This window comes from Mixophyes fleayi, chromosome 5 (genome assembly GCF_038048845.1).
Source record: "Mixophyes fleayi isolate aMixFle1 chromosome 5, aMixFle1.hap1, whole genome shotgun sequence".
Classification (NCBI taxonomy): domain Eukaryota; kingdom Metazoa; phylum Chordata; class Amphibia; order Anura; family Limnodynastidae; genus Mixophyes; species Mixophyes fleayi.
In genome coordinates, this window is record NC_134406.1 from 219,723,665 (window position 1) to 219,738,986 (window position 15,322).

The 15,322-nt window shown below is 39.1% G+C and overlaps 1 protein-coding gene across 1 annotated transcript in view; it reads left to right on the forward strand.

The window, feature by feature from the left end:
* SPIDR (scaffold protein involved in DNA repair) overlaps positions 1–15,322 on the forward strand; it is a 305,726-nt gene that overhangs the window by 85,257 nt on the left and 205,147 nt on the right. Inside the window, exons 7-8 of the mRNA XM_075213492.1 lie at positions 331–431; positions 2,875–3,094. Of these exons, the coding sequence (XP_075069593.1) occupies positions 331–431; positions 2,875–3,094 (321 nt within the window). The remainder of the gene's footprint in view (positions 1–330; positions 432–2,874; positions 3,095–15,322) is intronic.

Consider the following 15,322-nt stretch of genomic DNA (forward strand, 5'->3'; position numbering starts at 1 on the left):
TATAAAGATCATTCCATTTCCTTTTTTTGGGAGGATTAAGTGTTCAGACAAAAATAAATAAACAGAATTCCATGAAGTTTAACATTAAGAGAAGTCCAGTTGGCATTTAAGTGATATATTTACTTTATAAGCAAATTGCACATTTTATTAGGTCTAAAGAAGTTCTTAACTGTGCTTAAGTGTCTGACTATTTCTGCAGAAGGTAATTTTTCTGATGTTTCTTTGATGCGAATAGAAAGTAAATGGTCCCAGCTGTGTCCTTTATTTTGTCCTTTGGCAAAACGTAATACTAATTCTTGGCCATGTGGCACATTCTTGAAATCTCTGTAGGGGAGGACTGGCCGAAAGGCTGAATCGGCTGCAGAATAGAGAGAGATCTGCCATTACTTTTTGGAGGCATCAGTGTGAATCTGATTGCAAAATACCTTTAGGTAAGATTTATATATTACTGTGTGTATTCTGAATTGGAGTGTTAATCAGCCAGAATGTATTGTGAGATTGTCACGTTATTTAACATATTTATTTAAATATGTCATGCAGATACAGATTCAGATTAATACTGTATTTGAAATAAATTATCAATTTATCATATGTCCAGTTTAAACTGTATAAATATGCCCTACCATTCTCATACACCTATGCCCTTTAGCCTTAAAATAGAACTCTATATTCCAAGCATGCCCTTTCCTAAATAGTATGGTGGTGGGTTCTGCCACTTGTAAACTGTTACCTTGATACGACCACTGCAGAGTGCCTAGGAAGTGGTGTCCCCCTTGTGTACAGCGCCATCGCATAATAGAGACCATATCAGCTATTCAAAATTTGTCCAATATTCAAGTGCTGGTCGCATCTGATTGCAGCACTTGTCCAATTATATTCTGTCTGCACTTAAATAGTCATTTTACATTTTTTCAATAGAACTGTCTTCATTTATAATTATTACACGACAAGTTAACCCGTGCATGATACTCGTGCATTCTAGTCAAATCAAGCTACTTAAGGTGTTAAAAAGGTTCTTGTCATGCATTTGGGCCTAGCCCAGGCCTCCTCAGGGGAAGAGCGTTACTTCCCGACGCAAGCGCCCTTTTTTAACGTGGTTTTGTCCACATGTCACCACCTCATCATTTTCTCCATCACCTCATCCTTCATCCTTCATCTTTATCGCCACATCTATCCAGATGTCTATCCAGACACAGGGATCTCTCTCAGTGGTCCTGAGTATCACACTCCTCTCGCTCTGTCACCCCCCGGCAACCACCAACCACTCCCCACTGTCACCCCCGGCAACCACCAACCACTCCCAACTGTCACTTCTCCTTCAAGAAATATTATTTTTTTTTAAATCTTTATAAACACTTTTAACAATTAACAAATTAAATTAACAAATGAAAAACATCTTAGTATACCAAATTTCAGCCCTTTCTGAGTTTTTTTTAATTTCCACACACACTAAGAATTTAGTATGTCAGTGTATAACTCCGCCCAGCAGGTGATGCTGCAGCTTGTTTTTTTCCCCCACACACACACACACAGACTAACACACACCACTAGGCTTTTATATTATAGATCATCTGTGCTTGAAATGTTCAACTCTCTGGTGGTGGTAGCTATCTAACACTAGTAACACTAGTATCAAGGTAATTGTGAGGGTCCCAGCGGAGGAACATCTGTCTTTTTACTGATAGAGGTGATGGCATGATCATACTATGTGACATCAGTGATGGTTTAAAATGATCCGGGGGCTCTGGGCTGCATGTATGCCATGAGCATTCACCACACGTGTGAGTTTTGATTACATGCCAAATGTACAATATTCAGCATGCCATGCACAACATAATGTATGTTTGGCATTTTGTTGAGACTCCTGGCCCTGCCGTACAGACCTCTTTCCTGGTCCTAGATCATACATGATGCTGGCCAACTTTCCCACCTTTTGTAATAAAAGCCCTTCCTTTTCCTACTCTTGTCACAGAGGCACCCCAAACTCTCAGCCCTTTATCCCTTGTGTAGTGAAGTGCCGTGGTTTGCCCTCTCCTCCACAGGACACTAAGACATGATTGAGGAGCATATGTGACACACGTCCACCCCACCATTCTCCATTCAAATCACTGCATCTCTGCTAAACCTATAATACAAGCTAATTTCTAAAAGACAGCTGTATCTTGTACCGGCTGCACATCAAATATAAATAAAGATTTTCTCATGGTATTAGTTTGTTTACATAGGGCTTAATTGATGATAACAACAACATACTATTCTTCTTGGCTCAATTTGTTTTCTATATTTAATGTTTATTTTATTTGTAGTTAATAATGTTTTGCCATTAAAAATAAAAAACAAGTAGTGTGCATCTCAGTCACACTCATTGAAATTGTAGCTCAGAAACTGCTACTGTCATCCACATACAGCTAGACAAACCAGGTTTACATCCGAAGGTGCAAACTAGTTTCTGGATTTCTCCATAGTGGACCTCACTGCTGTAAAACTTGAAATTTCAGATATACTTCTACTAGCAGGCTTAATTATAACACATTTGTTAGCATAAGTGACTGTGAAACAACATGTGTTTGTTAAGACTGTTAGGTGAGCTGCAATTTGTGGAGTAGTCTACCTGACCAGGAGAACACAGGTAAGTGAGCTTTTCTTGTTTACTTTATCTCACTTAATCTCTACCAAAACTAAATTACGCTTTGACCAACAGTGGTTTGTCCAAGCCAAAGTTCCGCTAAGATTAAGTGAGAGAAAGTAAACAAGAAAAGCTCACTTACCTGTGTTCCCCTGGTCAGGTAGACTCTGTGCTTAACAATTTTTTATTTATCTAGACTATAGCTTGAGATTTTTGAAAGTTTTCAATACCTTCATTGTTTTTTCTAGGCGATAAATCAGGGACACTGATGTTAAAGATAATTGAGATTCATGCAGAGTGCTCAATGCAGGTTGCACTCTGTCAGCAGCTGACAGAAGTACAGAAAGATGAAAACTTTTCTGCATGTCTTCATAAAGATGTTGAAAATCTTAAAGCTCTGTTCACTCGTCAAACTGCAGCACAACTGAAATTGGTTCCAAATGACATCATCCATATCTACCCACCTTGGTAAGTGCACTGTAGTACCCAGCACACATGTACTGTCACAGGGGAATCATTTCTGTTCATGTTATCTGCTGCATCCTGGGATTGACTGACATTTAAAATGTGCATTTGGCTTGTATGTGTACATACCACATAATAATTTCATCTGTGTGTGGTTTTGTTGCTGCACAACATTTTGGATGCCGTTTGCTCCATTTCAATGTGTTCAAGCATGTCACCAACACTGGAAGAGTCTGTTTATCTCTATTGGAGTGCATTGTGTACATACCCACTAAGATATATTTTCCCATTCATGTCAATGGCCCATTTTTTCCAAGGGCCAATTCATTACAATTGTTGTGCACTAAATATAGCAAGCCCATTGAAATGGATTTGCCATTGGCATATGAACAGCATTGTTTACAATTGTTTTCTCTGACATCAATAGAGATTCCATTATTCTAAATTAATGTTTGCTCAAAGCAGGACATCTTTAGGACTCTCCTCATCGCTAGTCAGTCATATAGTGCCAATCCGGGATCTTCAGTTCATTGTCCTACTACTGTAGGGCAAATGGAGTGGAGCAGTTTGTGTTTATCTGCTTATGGTATTTCCAGTGGATTGCACGAAAATGTTTTCCTGTGGAATGCATGAAGATGTTCCTGTGGATTGGACAAGGATTTTATTGTATATTGTAAAAGAGGCGAATTATGCTTACTGATATTTAATTTTCCTTGAGATACTCATGGCAGCTATGACAGTGGGTTGGACGCCTTCTAGTTTAGGTAGAGACAGGAAAACTCCCTGGGTAGAATGTAGTGCAGCTCATTCTCTTCCCTGTGTCTTTGAGTGGCTATCCAATATGTTTCTAAAATATATAAGCATAAACATATCCAACAATTTGGGTGGGAAAATATGTCTGCCTTTGACTTCTCAAGGAATTAACAATTAGTATGATTGGCCTCTTTTCCTCTGCCATGGCAATCATTACAGTGGGATGTACACAAGCAATAAAAATACGGCAAGCAACAAACACTAGATCAGCCATATATATGCTGCATAATCAAAGACCGTTTATTATGTAGTCATGTGCAGAATATGTCTCATAAACTGTGCATCAGCACGACATTGCGTCTAATAGTGAATGTCTGGTAAAGGTATGAATAGGTTACTTTCCACATGCATTGCAGGGATCCGTTGTTGACTCCTGAGCCCTGTGTGCTCCAGAAATTGCCAGAGTTGTAGAGTAGGCTTTCTGGCAGCTTCCATCCATTTCTCTTGTATGCCTGTATTATGACTTCTCTTATCTATCTTGGGATAGTCTATTTGGATGGGGCACATCGTTTCCTAGGTCCTATCGGGATCACAAAGAGTTATTTTGTGTTCCTAAATTCTTCTGTTCTAGATAAGATGTTTCTCTGACTAAATCCAATGTGTGTAGCTTTGTTTATCATTAGCTAGTTGTGAACAAAAGAATGGCAATATGTTAACTTGATTATTATGAAAAATAGACACCACTTTAAGTAAGAAAGCTGGGTTTGTCTTTAGTACTACCTTATCTGTGTGGACATTCAGAACAGGACTGGTATTGATGTAGCTCTCCTTTGTTGGTAGAGATACTTTGTTTTGTACAGTGTCTATTTGTTCCACCTGAAATTTTATGTTGTTATGGCATGAGATGGCTCTTAGCCTTCTTTCTATTTCAGCCATGTTCCTGCAGAAAGGCCATCACTTGAGCTTTCCTGCATCGGACAATGTGCTCTGACTTCCCTGTCACTAGCATGTTGTCTGGATTGGGCTAGACAGTGAACCCCTGTTTCCGTAATCCTGTCACCAGCATAATTAATACCTTGGTGAATATCCTTGGGCATTTTGCCAGGCCAAAGGACCTGGTGAACTGGAAATGCTGTCCCATGACACAGATCCTGAGAAATCTCTGATGATGAACTGTAACAGGGATATGGAAGTAAGCATCCAGTTAATCTATACATGCGAGTAAAACCCTTACAGCAGTTAAAATTAAATTTGTCGGAAATGTTTTTCATGGACAAAGTGGCTGTCTCTCCCTTAAATCTAGAATAGCAAGTAAGGCATCAAAAGTTTTCTGACCAGAATTAGTTCGAAATAAAAGCCTTTACCTGTCTGTGCTGCAGGAACAAGAGAGATCACACAACTTTCCTGCTGCGTTTTCATACTGGTGTGTAAAGCTTCCAATTCTGCTGAAGCTGAAGGGGTACTGGATCTGACAAAGCAGATTCCCCTGGAAATATGATGAAACTAACTTGTAACACCTTCTGACTATACTCTTAACCCATTGATCTCGAATAGAAATGTGTACAGCCTTCTTCATACTCTGTGATCCTACTTCCCACAGGTGTTAGTAGGGACTGAGGCAGGGAAGAGTCATTGTGAGATCTTTTGTCCTGATCGCCCCTCTTTGTGCCTAAATCCCAGATTGGGTTGTTTGGATGCACAGGTACACCTTGTCTGGTGTATTATTTTCCAGGCTTATCATTTCTTGCATCTTTTGAAGTGTTGGCAAGATGAGAAGGAAATACTTCAGCTTTTCATCCTGCTGTATATGGTTTGATTTGCCCCCAGAAAACTTGATGATATCTAGTTTATCACCAAAGAACAAAGAGCCTTCAAATGCAAGTATCGTTAAACTAATTTTAAATTGATTGTCTGCTGTCCATGGACACAGTCATAGGCCTATTCTAGTTACTGCTGTTGATGCCATGTCATAGTTCTGACTAAAAAGGTAATCATATACAACGATGGCTTGTAAAGGAATTATTTTCTTCTCTGCATAACTTCAGTGCATTTCAAAAATGTTGTCTACGAATATTTTCCTGGATACTTATATGAAGAGTCTCACCATAGTCTTTGAGTGTGCTAATCACATCTTCCCCTGATTTCAAGTTAGTTTGAGAAGAAATATAAAGCTTTTTAAAGCAACTTTTTATCTTGCTAGCCATAGGATCTCTTAAAGGAGCACCATCTTCTGAGTAAATAGTGGTCCTGGTTGATCAATTGGCTTTTGATGCATCCACTTTTGGAAATTAACTCCATTTCTATGTGTCTTCATCACAGAAAACAAACATGCATTTTAATATTTTCTGGTTAGTCTGAGACGTTTCTACTTGATCCTATTTTTTTTTAATTAATTCCTTTACTACCTGGTGCACAGGAAAAAACTATTTTTTTCTTTTTTTAAAATATTTATTTGTTGAGGCAGAAATTACAATATAAAGCAGCAAATGCATAAATGCTTAGCAAATGTGGGTGCTCTTCGACCGTTTAGGGTTCGACTTTGGCTCCATCTTGTTGCCAATGTCCTGTTGCTCCTGTGTTCCATTTGTGGTTGCCAGAGTTGCTTCCAATGGAACAAGGAATGCATACACTAGCTGTTCCATGGTCATCTCTGCCTCCTCCTCCATAGTGGCATCCTATAACCACACGAATGCACAAAGCACCTGTGCCGGCACATCACACCATTTCAAATGTGAAATAAAAATGCCTTTTTCACTGTACTGAGTTTGCTACTGAATGTATCCATTAGTGGTCTGCTGGGGTAGCCACAAAGTCAGCCCTCCTAGGTTTGCACCACCAGCTGTGCATCAAGTTGACATTTAAAGCAGGTATGCCTCTGTGCACAGAAAATAACAAACTACTAACTGTGCTCTCTAACCTCAACTAGACACAAGAAAAGACACTGGGATGAGTAAGAGCTGCACTATATACTTCATTAGGCCGTATCTAATTTATTGTCTCTACGTAAGGCTGGAATGGGACCAACCAATTGTAATTTCCTTTAGATTGCTGAAGAAGAATTCCATTTTTATTACAAATTAAGTTGTTCTAGCAATGTATTATAAATTAAAAATAATTCCTGTTGATTACAAGAGGATCTCAATAGCATTCAAATAAAAAAACCAAACACATTTCCTATTGGATTACTAGAAGTTGATTTTCCTATGGATTACTTGTGACAGTATGGACCGCCTATGCCACCCTGTCTGTTGTTGCTGGGAACCGGCTGGGCTTACTTCCACCGCCCCCTTTCGTTATTCCGAATACGCCCCTCCTGCCACCACTGGACTCCTTTATGGCATCCAGAACCACTTTCCTTCTGGCTAACTGTCGCTGCTAGTTTACTCCCGTGCTGGTACACTTGGTACCCCTGACAGCTTACTATGGATCAGGGTGCTGTAGATGGATCCCCCTGGCTTATCACACAGGCCAGAGCTGCTGGGTAGCGGCAGAGCAGTGGTACTGGAGAGCTGGGTCCAAACCTCAGAAACAGTGGAAAGACTGATTAGATTTAGGGTCTAATCTGTAGGTCACAGGATTACAGCAATATTGAAGAAGTTGTCAAGCAGAGTCTTGAAGCAGAGAGTGATGTTTATCTCACTCAAGTGTCCTGACAAGGACAGTTCCACTGATTAATGGTATCAGTGGTCAGGTCAGATGGAACATCAGAATGATACATTTCAGTTTATAAGGGCTCTTTTTATACAGTTTTAAACACAGCCTCACAGGCTATTTTTAGAATCAGGATGCAACCTGTTTACCCAAACATTTATTTACATGCCATGCAAAGGTAACAATATTTACACTTTTCTGTGATATCCTAAAATCTTGCTGTGACTTCCTGCATCTTATCTTGGACACAGTGCACATCTGACAGCAAGTCTACCCCTTCCTTTCCCTTAAGGGGTATTGGACACGCACATCAAAAGGTCTAATCAACATGAGATTAGCATGGGTGCTTTCTTCCAACAGTTGCAGAATACACATTTCCTCCAAAGAAAAGAATTTCCCAAGAAAAGTTGCAAATCCTAAACAAGGCATTTCCTTACACTAAGATATACAAAAGACTTTCTAAACAAAGACTTATTGTACCAGATATATACATCAGAAATAATGCATTTCCTCTAGCAAGGTTGAAACAGGTTAAAGGTTCTCCCCTGGTCTCAGAAATAAAGATTTCCTATATAAAAATATACACAATATAAAAAATAAATGCATTGGCAATTCTATAAATAAGCGCCCTGTACTATTTCCTTCAAATACATTTATACTATGTTACTTATAAGTGATCCAGTCACATTACTTATTTAAGATATGTATATTTTTTAAAATTAAAAACTGGTGAGTAAGTTTGAGTAGATTTTATTTCAATATCTTAATATGTTTTATCAACTTTTTTTTTTTGTTGTCTTAGCAAAATGTTATGTGGTCTTATTATATTGGTACCAGTGAAGCAGTGTTATAAGATGACTTCACTTCCTGATAGTCACTTAGAGGATGGACCCCAGTGCCTGGTGGGCATAGAACATTGAATGTTGACTCAATACTGTATTTCTCTAAGGCTGGGTACACACTACAAAAACTTCAATTTGTTATGACTAATGATAATTTTGCAAATGATTGAAGTTGCAATCAGTCTGCCGATTACTGTGTACACACTATACATGATTTAACTTCAGATCTGTGCTCTTCATCTGGTCAAAGAGCAGTGTAGACGGTCATTCCTGCCACACTGATTAAGTGCAAGTGAAATAAACTTTTCCACAATTATAAATTTCGTTAGCTACTGTGACTCTGAAATGAAATATTCAGTCTCAAAATGAACGGATGAATTATTCCACCTACTGCACTCTCTACATTTAACAATATAGACACAGTGACAGAGGCAGACAGTCGTGACTGCATACACACTGCAGGACCGTAAGCGGTTGGAACGAGATTTATAGTTCTGTTGAACAACTAAATTAAATGATTATCGGTACTTTGGAACCACAGTTGTTCATCGTTCAAGTATATACACTAATACAATAATGGCCCGAATTGATTATCGTTAGATTGACCCAATAGCGGCTGAAAAACCTGTAGTGTGTACAAGCCTAAGTCCCAGTGACAATGGTAAACTTTACTTGATTTTCTGATAGCACCCTCAGAATAAAATCAGCATCATAGTCCATCATATAGTGTGCACTGGCAACATGCAATAAGTAACAGATACTACATATGCCCTATTGCGATCTAGTTCAAAGGAGTCTGATACACAGTCAATCAGGAATCATGGTCTGGGTCAAAATCAAACGTCTTGAACACTGAACACCAGTAATTGTAGTCAATATCAAAGCCAAAGGACTGATCCACAGAGATGATAGGTTAGATATACTGTGTGACGAAATGAGTTTGATAACACCCTAACCAGCCTGTCCCTCGTTTCTCACAAAATGTGGATTATAGCATGTACTTTTTATAGCTCTTGCTTTTGTTCCCCAGCTCAACAGAGTACAACTGCAATGTCTACTTGTGGATAAGGGGACATTGTAGCTCATTGTAAAGATGTATATTGTTTATTGTAAATTGTTGATGTGGCAGTAAGTTTGTTATTAATTGTCCTTAAAGTGAAGCCAGGTGGGTATGGGTAGGGATCAGGTTGCAAGATAGTGGTGAGGGGGAAGGCTAATTAGTATCTATTGTTCTCACAAGACTGCTCCAGACGTTTGGTCTACTATCTGGGGAGTTTCTGTGGAAATCTCCACTCCCCTCTCCAATCCCCCTACTCCAGCACTCACCAATGTTTAACAAGGGAAGATCTAGGGATTTGCCCAGGGAGGGGAAAACACTATATGGAGATTTGACCCTAGATATAAGGTGCCTCTCCAGGGTGGGAGGGGATGTTCATTCTGGAAATTGATGGCTTGAAGCTGCTGGGTGGCTGGTGGCTGTGCCAGTGAAATATATTGGCAGATCCATGGTTCGTCAAGCCTGGAAAGCCAGGTGACTAACTCCTTAAGCTAGTGGGGTAAGAAACAGATGATGTGGTAAACCTGCCTGGCATTTATTTACTCTGTGTATATAATATTCTAGTGTTGTTTTTACTACAAGAAATGTATTCCTTTATTTTCTAAATTAATTTGCCTCAGTGACTAATAAGAACCTTAGAAGGTACTAGGTAAGCTTCCCTGGCCTAGGAAGGCACCCGTGGGTGGCCAGCCAGAGTGAAGTGGGTAGAATGGGGCCAGAAAACCCGGTATCTTCATACACTGTTTGGCACAGAAGGGCTTAATTCCCATATTTAAAGGTTATAAATGTGAGTAATAATAGATTTTGTGGTCAAGGGATTGCAGAGGGTGTGGTACACTATATAACTTAATATTCAGTGAGACACTGGTGCAAGTTAACATACAATATTCTGTCATCCTGTTGATCGGTCAGTAGCAATGCCGGAGATGGTTTGGATTGTCTGCACTGGTGGTTTGGTATAGTTGTGGTTTGCTGTGTAGATGGAGATATCAGGACTTCTAGGAATTTTTGGAGGCAGTGGTGTCTGAGGAGTAGGCAGGTGTTTGGGATGCATCTGTAGAAAGAGAGCGGCAGGGTAAAAAATGTGAGTTACATTATGGATATGATTTACCTAGGTTGCTGTTGAGTTGTGAGCGGTAACTCTAGTGTGCGTAAGGCCTATCGTGGTAAAATGGTGTATGTATCGGTTATGTTCTGAGTAGTACACTTTTGTGGTAGAAGGGAAGTAGTGGTTAAATTGATGTATATATATCGGTTACCTTGTTACCTACTGTATTTATTGTAAAATCACTTCATCCAAGCGCAACATACCACTAACCACTGAGTGCTGCACCATTTAAAGCTGCCCTAGCCAGAGCGCTGATAAAAATGCTGCATAGAAGAGTCCCGGATGAAAATCATGGTTGTGTAGCTTTTAGAGATGTCATGTTATATGCCGTTATTCTAGAATGGATGAAAATGTACTAAAATGAAAAAAGTTTTAAATAGATGCCTCATACATAGTTTTATTTTTACTTGTTTTCTTGTGTGTTTTTTTTTCTACTTTCAGCTTTTGTTTTAGGATGCCGGACATTACTGCTTTGTGGGGATTAATATTAAAAAGGACTAGAAATTACAGTTGGCGCTATATAAAATAAAATATAACTTTAGATTTCTGCTTTTTTATTACTGTGTTTGTTCTGGCATGAATTTAATGCAATCCTTTTGTTCTGACGTTTTGAACAATAATAAATTAGTATGTCCCTTAAAAATATGCATTTCGCTTTAGCATGAGAAGACAATGAAGAAGATGCATTGGTAAGAGGAAAAGCAGAGACATTTAGCATCTGCTTGTAGTATTCCTATTTTTTATTTCCACAAATATAAGTACTGTATTATAGCTGGTTAGTTTTATAACAGCTATAAGTTCTAGTCTAAATCTATCACTCTTCGTTGTTGTGGGTATTATTGTATAGATTTTATTTTTGCATTCTATAAAGAAAAAGCATTTATAAAATCACTGTGTTAGATCTCCACTGCTATGGAGAGAGGTTTCGGCAAAATGTTAGTGTTAGGACCCTAGAGAATGGGGCTGGATGCCAAAGTGCTATTGTTGGAAAGTGGTTAGCACTGCTGCCTTACAGCACTTGGGTCATGAGTTCAGTTCATGACCATGGCCTTGGGGGGAGGGCAACTGTAATACTTTGCAATAATATTGAAAAATGTTAGAGGTTATTGCCCATACCTGCCAGGACTGGTCAGACTGGTGGTCTGTGGTCTAACACACACTGCTGGCTATAGTGCTCACATAGTGCCTGTTATAATAGGACTTTAACAGGACTGTTGGGCTTCAAGACCTGGGTGGCAAGTAAAAGCAGCCGGCTGGAGCCCCCAGGAAATAGGTGCCGGGGAGAACACTGCAGTTTATTAACTATAAAATCTTTATTTTCAGATGTAGTCTATGTACATACAGATTTTTTCATAATCTGTATGGAGCTCACAATGGTTAACTTACACACGTGTGCGCAGTTCAGATTTACTTGTTCGCCCCCTGCTATTTGAAATCAGTATTACATGCCTGACAAACAATAATAGCTTATGATATGCAAGATTTATGTTTTTTTCATGAATAGTTAAAGAAGGGCTCATCTGTAAGTGTTTAAACAAGCTTCAAGATGGGAGTTTTTTCCAAATAAAGTAAATTCTATAACTGGAGGACAAGGAGTTAAACAGATGTGAGTAAAGTTCAGGATTTTTGTTAGAAAATTATATCTTCTTGACAGAATTATAGATAGCTGGAAGATTTTTCCAGCATATGTAGTTGAAAAAAATACTATTGGTATGTTAAACATATTTAGAAGATGCAAAAGTCTATCATTTAAAGCAGTATGATTTAATTCCAGTAGGGGGCAATCCTGGAGCATGTCCGCCAAATATGGAACGGGGAGCCAATGGCTATGTGCATCTCCAACAAAGTGGAGACACGGCTGGGAAGATTTTGCTCAAGATATCTGGGCACCTGTACCGCCTTAATTGTAGAATGTATTGTGTCTGTACCAAAGAAGTTCTTATTGTGCAAGCATGTGTAAATTTGATGACGTTCGTCCGCAGAATAAAGTTAAGGTTTTTATACAGGTCTCTCTCCCAGGACTCAACAAAGCTCATTTTGTGTTCAAACCTATCTACTGAAATTATAAATGTTAGAGTAAGAGAGTGTGTCGGTGGGGTGGTAAGAGTGTAGAGCAACTCAAAAGGAGAGATGTCTATTGTCTTTCATCACCGTTTCTGAAGGAAATAACATATTTGTATGCAACACAAGAACTTGATGGTAAGGAGAGAGAATCTCTTGAAGTTCCGAGGAGGAACGATGCCTCCATTGAGAACCAGCTTTCCAAGTCTCTGGATGCCCGGCTTTTGTCCAATCCATGAACTAACTTTGTAGTAGTCCAGGATGAAAGTCAGGACTGCAAGCTCAGGGAGTCATTTAGAGTTTAGTTTGGAGTAAATTTGCACTTTTAAGTGAACAGATGCTGATGTGTCTTGGATTGGGAATTAAGGCACCTGTTTGAGAATACAGAAATTAAGTTTTCATGGCACAACGAAAGTCATTTACAGAACTTGTAATAGTCCTTAATGTAAGTAGTAACATAGCTCAAGATGTAAGCACATAGTTGGAGGGAGAGGACTAAACATAGGTCCTGTAGAATGAAATGTATGGTAAATAAAGAGGTTACTAGTGATGTCCATGGTGGTAGTCGGATCTTCTGAAGTCGAAGTATGACTGGTCCACCAGTCCTCCCTTCTGGGTAGCTGGGGTGGGAAAAAATAGCGCTTGCCAGTCTGGGATTTAAATCTTCTGGATTCTAGAACTCTTTGAAAAGGACTCCATATTTTCTTTATCTTTAAAGTTAATTAGATGCCATTATGAAGGACCTGCACACTAAAGGAGTAACATTATATTATGCTTTCTCGTTACGTCCATCAGTGGCTTAAGTATCCTCCTTTTGTCGGAGTGTACACCAGGTCAATCCTGGAATTTTTGAATTGGTAGGCTGTTGAAATTGATGTCCTCCCAGTTATCTTGTTTCCACAGAGTCTCTTTCTTGGTGAAATAATGGAAACTGCAGATTTTGTTGCATGGTTTGCCTGACTAGAGGTTACGGGAAGGATCATCATCATCATCGACATTTATTTATATAGCGCCAGCAAATTCCGTAGCGCTTTACAATTGCGAGCAAACATTGATAAGACAATACTGGGTAATACAGACAGAGAGGTAAGAGAACCCTGCTCGCAAGCTTACAATCTATAGGACAGTGGGAGTTAGAAACACAAGGGCATGTGCTACATCATATTGCACAATGGACCAGCTAGAACGCAAAGGTAAAAGTACTGAGTGGGCTATGTGTGTTGCAATGTTGGTCAGAGGGTTGTTGTCTTGTGTTAGCAGTGTAGAGGATGGTAATATGGTAATCAAGGGAAATTAAGATGGTGGTTGAGGAATATCATAACCTTGTCTGAAGGGTTGGGTTTTCAGTGAACGCTTGAAGGTTTGAAGACTAGAGGAGTCTTATTGTACGTGGGAGGGAATTCCACAAAGTGGGTGCAGCCTGAAAAAAATCCTGTAACCGAAAATGGGAGGATGTGATGAGAGTGGAGGAGAGAAGTAGATCTTGTGCAGAACGGAGGTGTCGACTATGGAGATATTTCGAGACAAGTGAGGAAATGTATGTCGGTGCAATTTTGTTGATGGCCTTGTATGTTAGTAGAAGTGTGGGAGTAAACCAGAGCACCTGGAGGAAACTCATGCAAACTCCTCACACATAAAGCCTTTGTCGGGTATCGAACTCATGACCCCAGTGCTGAGAGGCAGAAGTGCTAGCCATCGTGCTGCCCTATGACACAACACTGATGTGTTTTCTGCATTGGGTAGAGTTATATCCAGAATATGGTTTGAGTCATAACCCAATGAAAATAAACAACTCTGCTGCATAATAGATTAGACAGTAGGGAGCTAGAAAGAGCAAAGCATTGTATGTAGTAAGGAGGGCATATGCAAACTAAGAAATTCAAGCTATTGAATGTAGAAAAACCTTTATTATTTTCTCTGATTTTAGCAATTTGCTATAAAACAATAGTAATTTATAATATACTAATTTCAAATATTCATCTCTTATACTTTTCACAAGTGAAATATTCACGCTCCGTAGTGGATCATTTCCTCCTTATCATAAAAATGCAGCTTATAGTGAAGTAGCAATGTAATGGAGTCCTTATAATTTATGAAAATGAAGGGCTTTGCCTTGAAATGCTCCAACACATTTAAAAGTTTTAAATGCGGAAATTCCATGCATTTTCCATTGACAGAGAGCACTGACGAGTTGTTGTCTACTGACGTCAAACGCGGAGGATGGAGAGCAGCATTCTTCACTGCTCCTAAAAGCAGAAGCACACTCCAAGAATTCTGACACATCCCAGCTTGACTCCAGGCCTGGGCAGCAGCCTGACATTTCAGCTCACCCGGTGGCCAGGAATTCGGAAGGCAGGAGAATGTGTCAGCTTTATGTCTTCATTTTTGAGTTCTGAAGTGTGGAAGCACAGAGTCTAAGTGAAATGTGTAGGATGGACAGAATGTACAGTTATTGTAATTGTTAGTATTGTTTTTATTAAACATTTCGGCCCTGGATCTTTTGACCATACAATTTCAATACATTTTTTATGATATTTTTTTTTTAGTTTATTGTATTTCCCAAGCAAATGAAACATTCTTTTAGTAGCATATTCAGATAAAAAAAATTTTGGGCATGATTCTTCCTGTAGAATTGCACTCCAATGATAGTTATATAGTTCCCCTGAGTACAGAGATGTCAATTGTGTATAATTTTATCAATGTCTGACACCTTTATATGGCACAGAAACATTTTGTTAAAAACATCATACAGCTTTAAT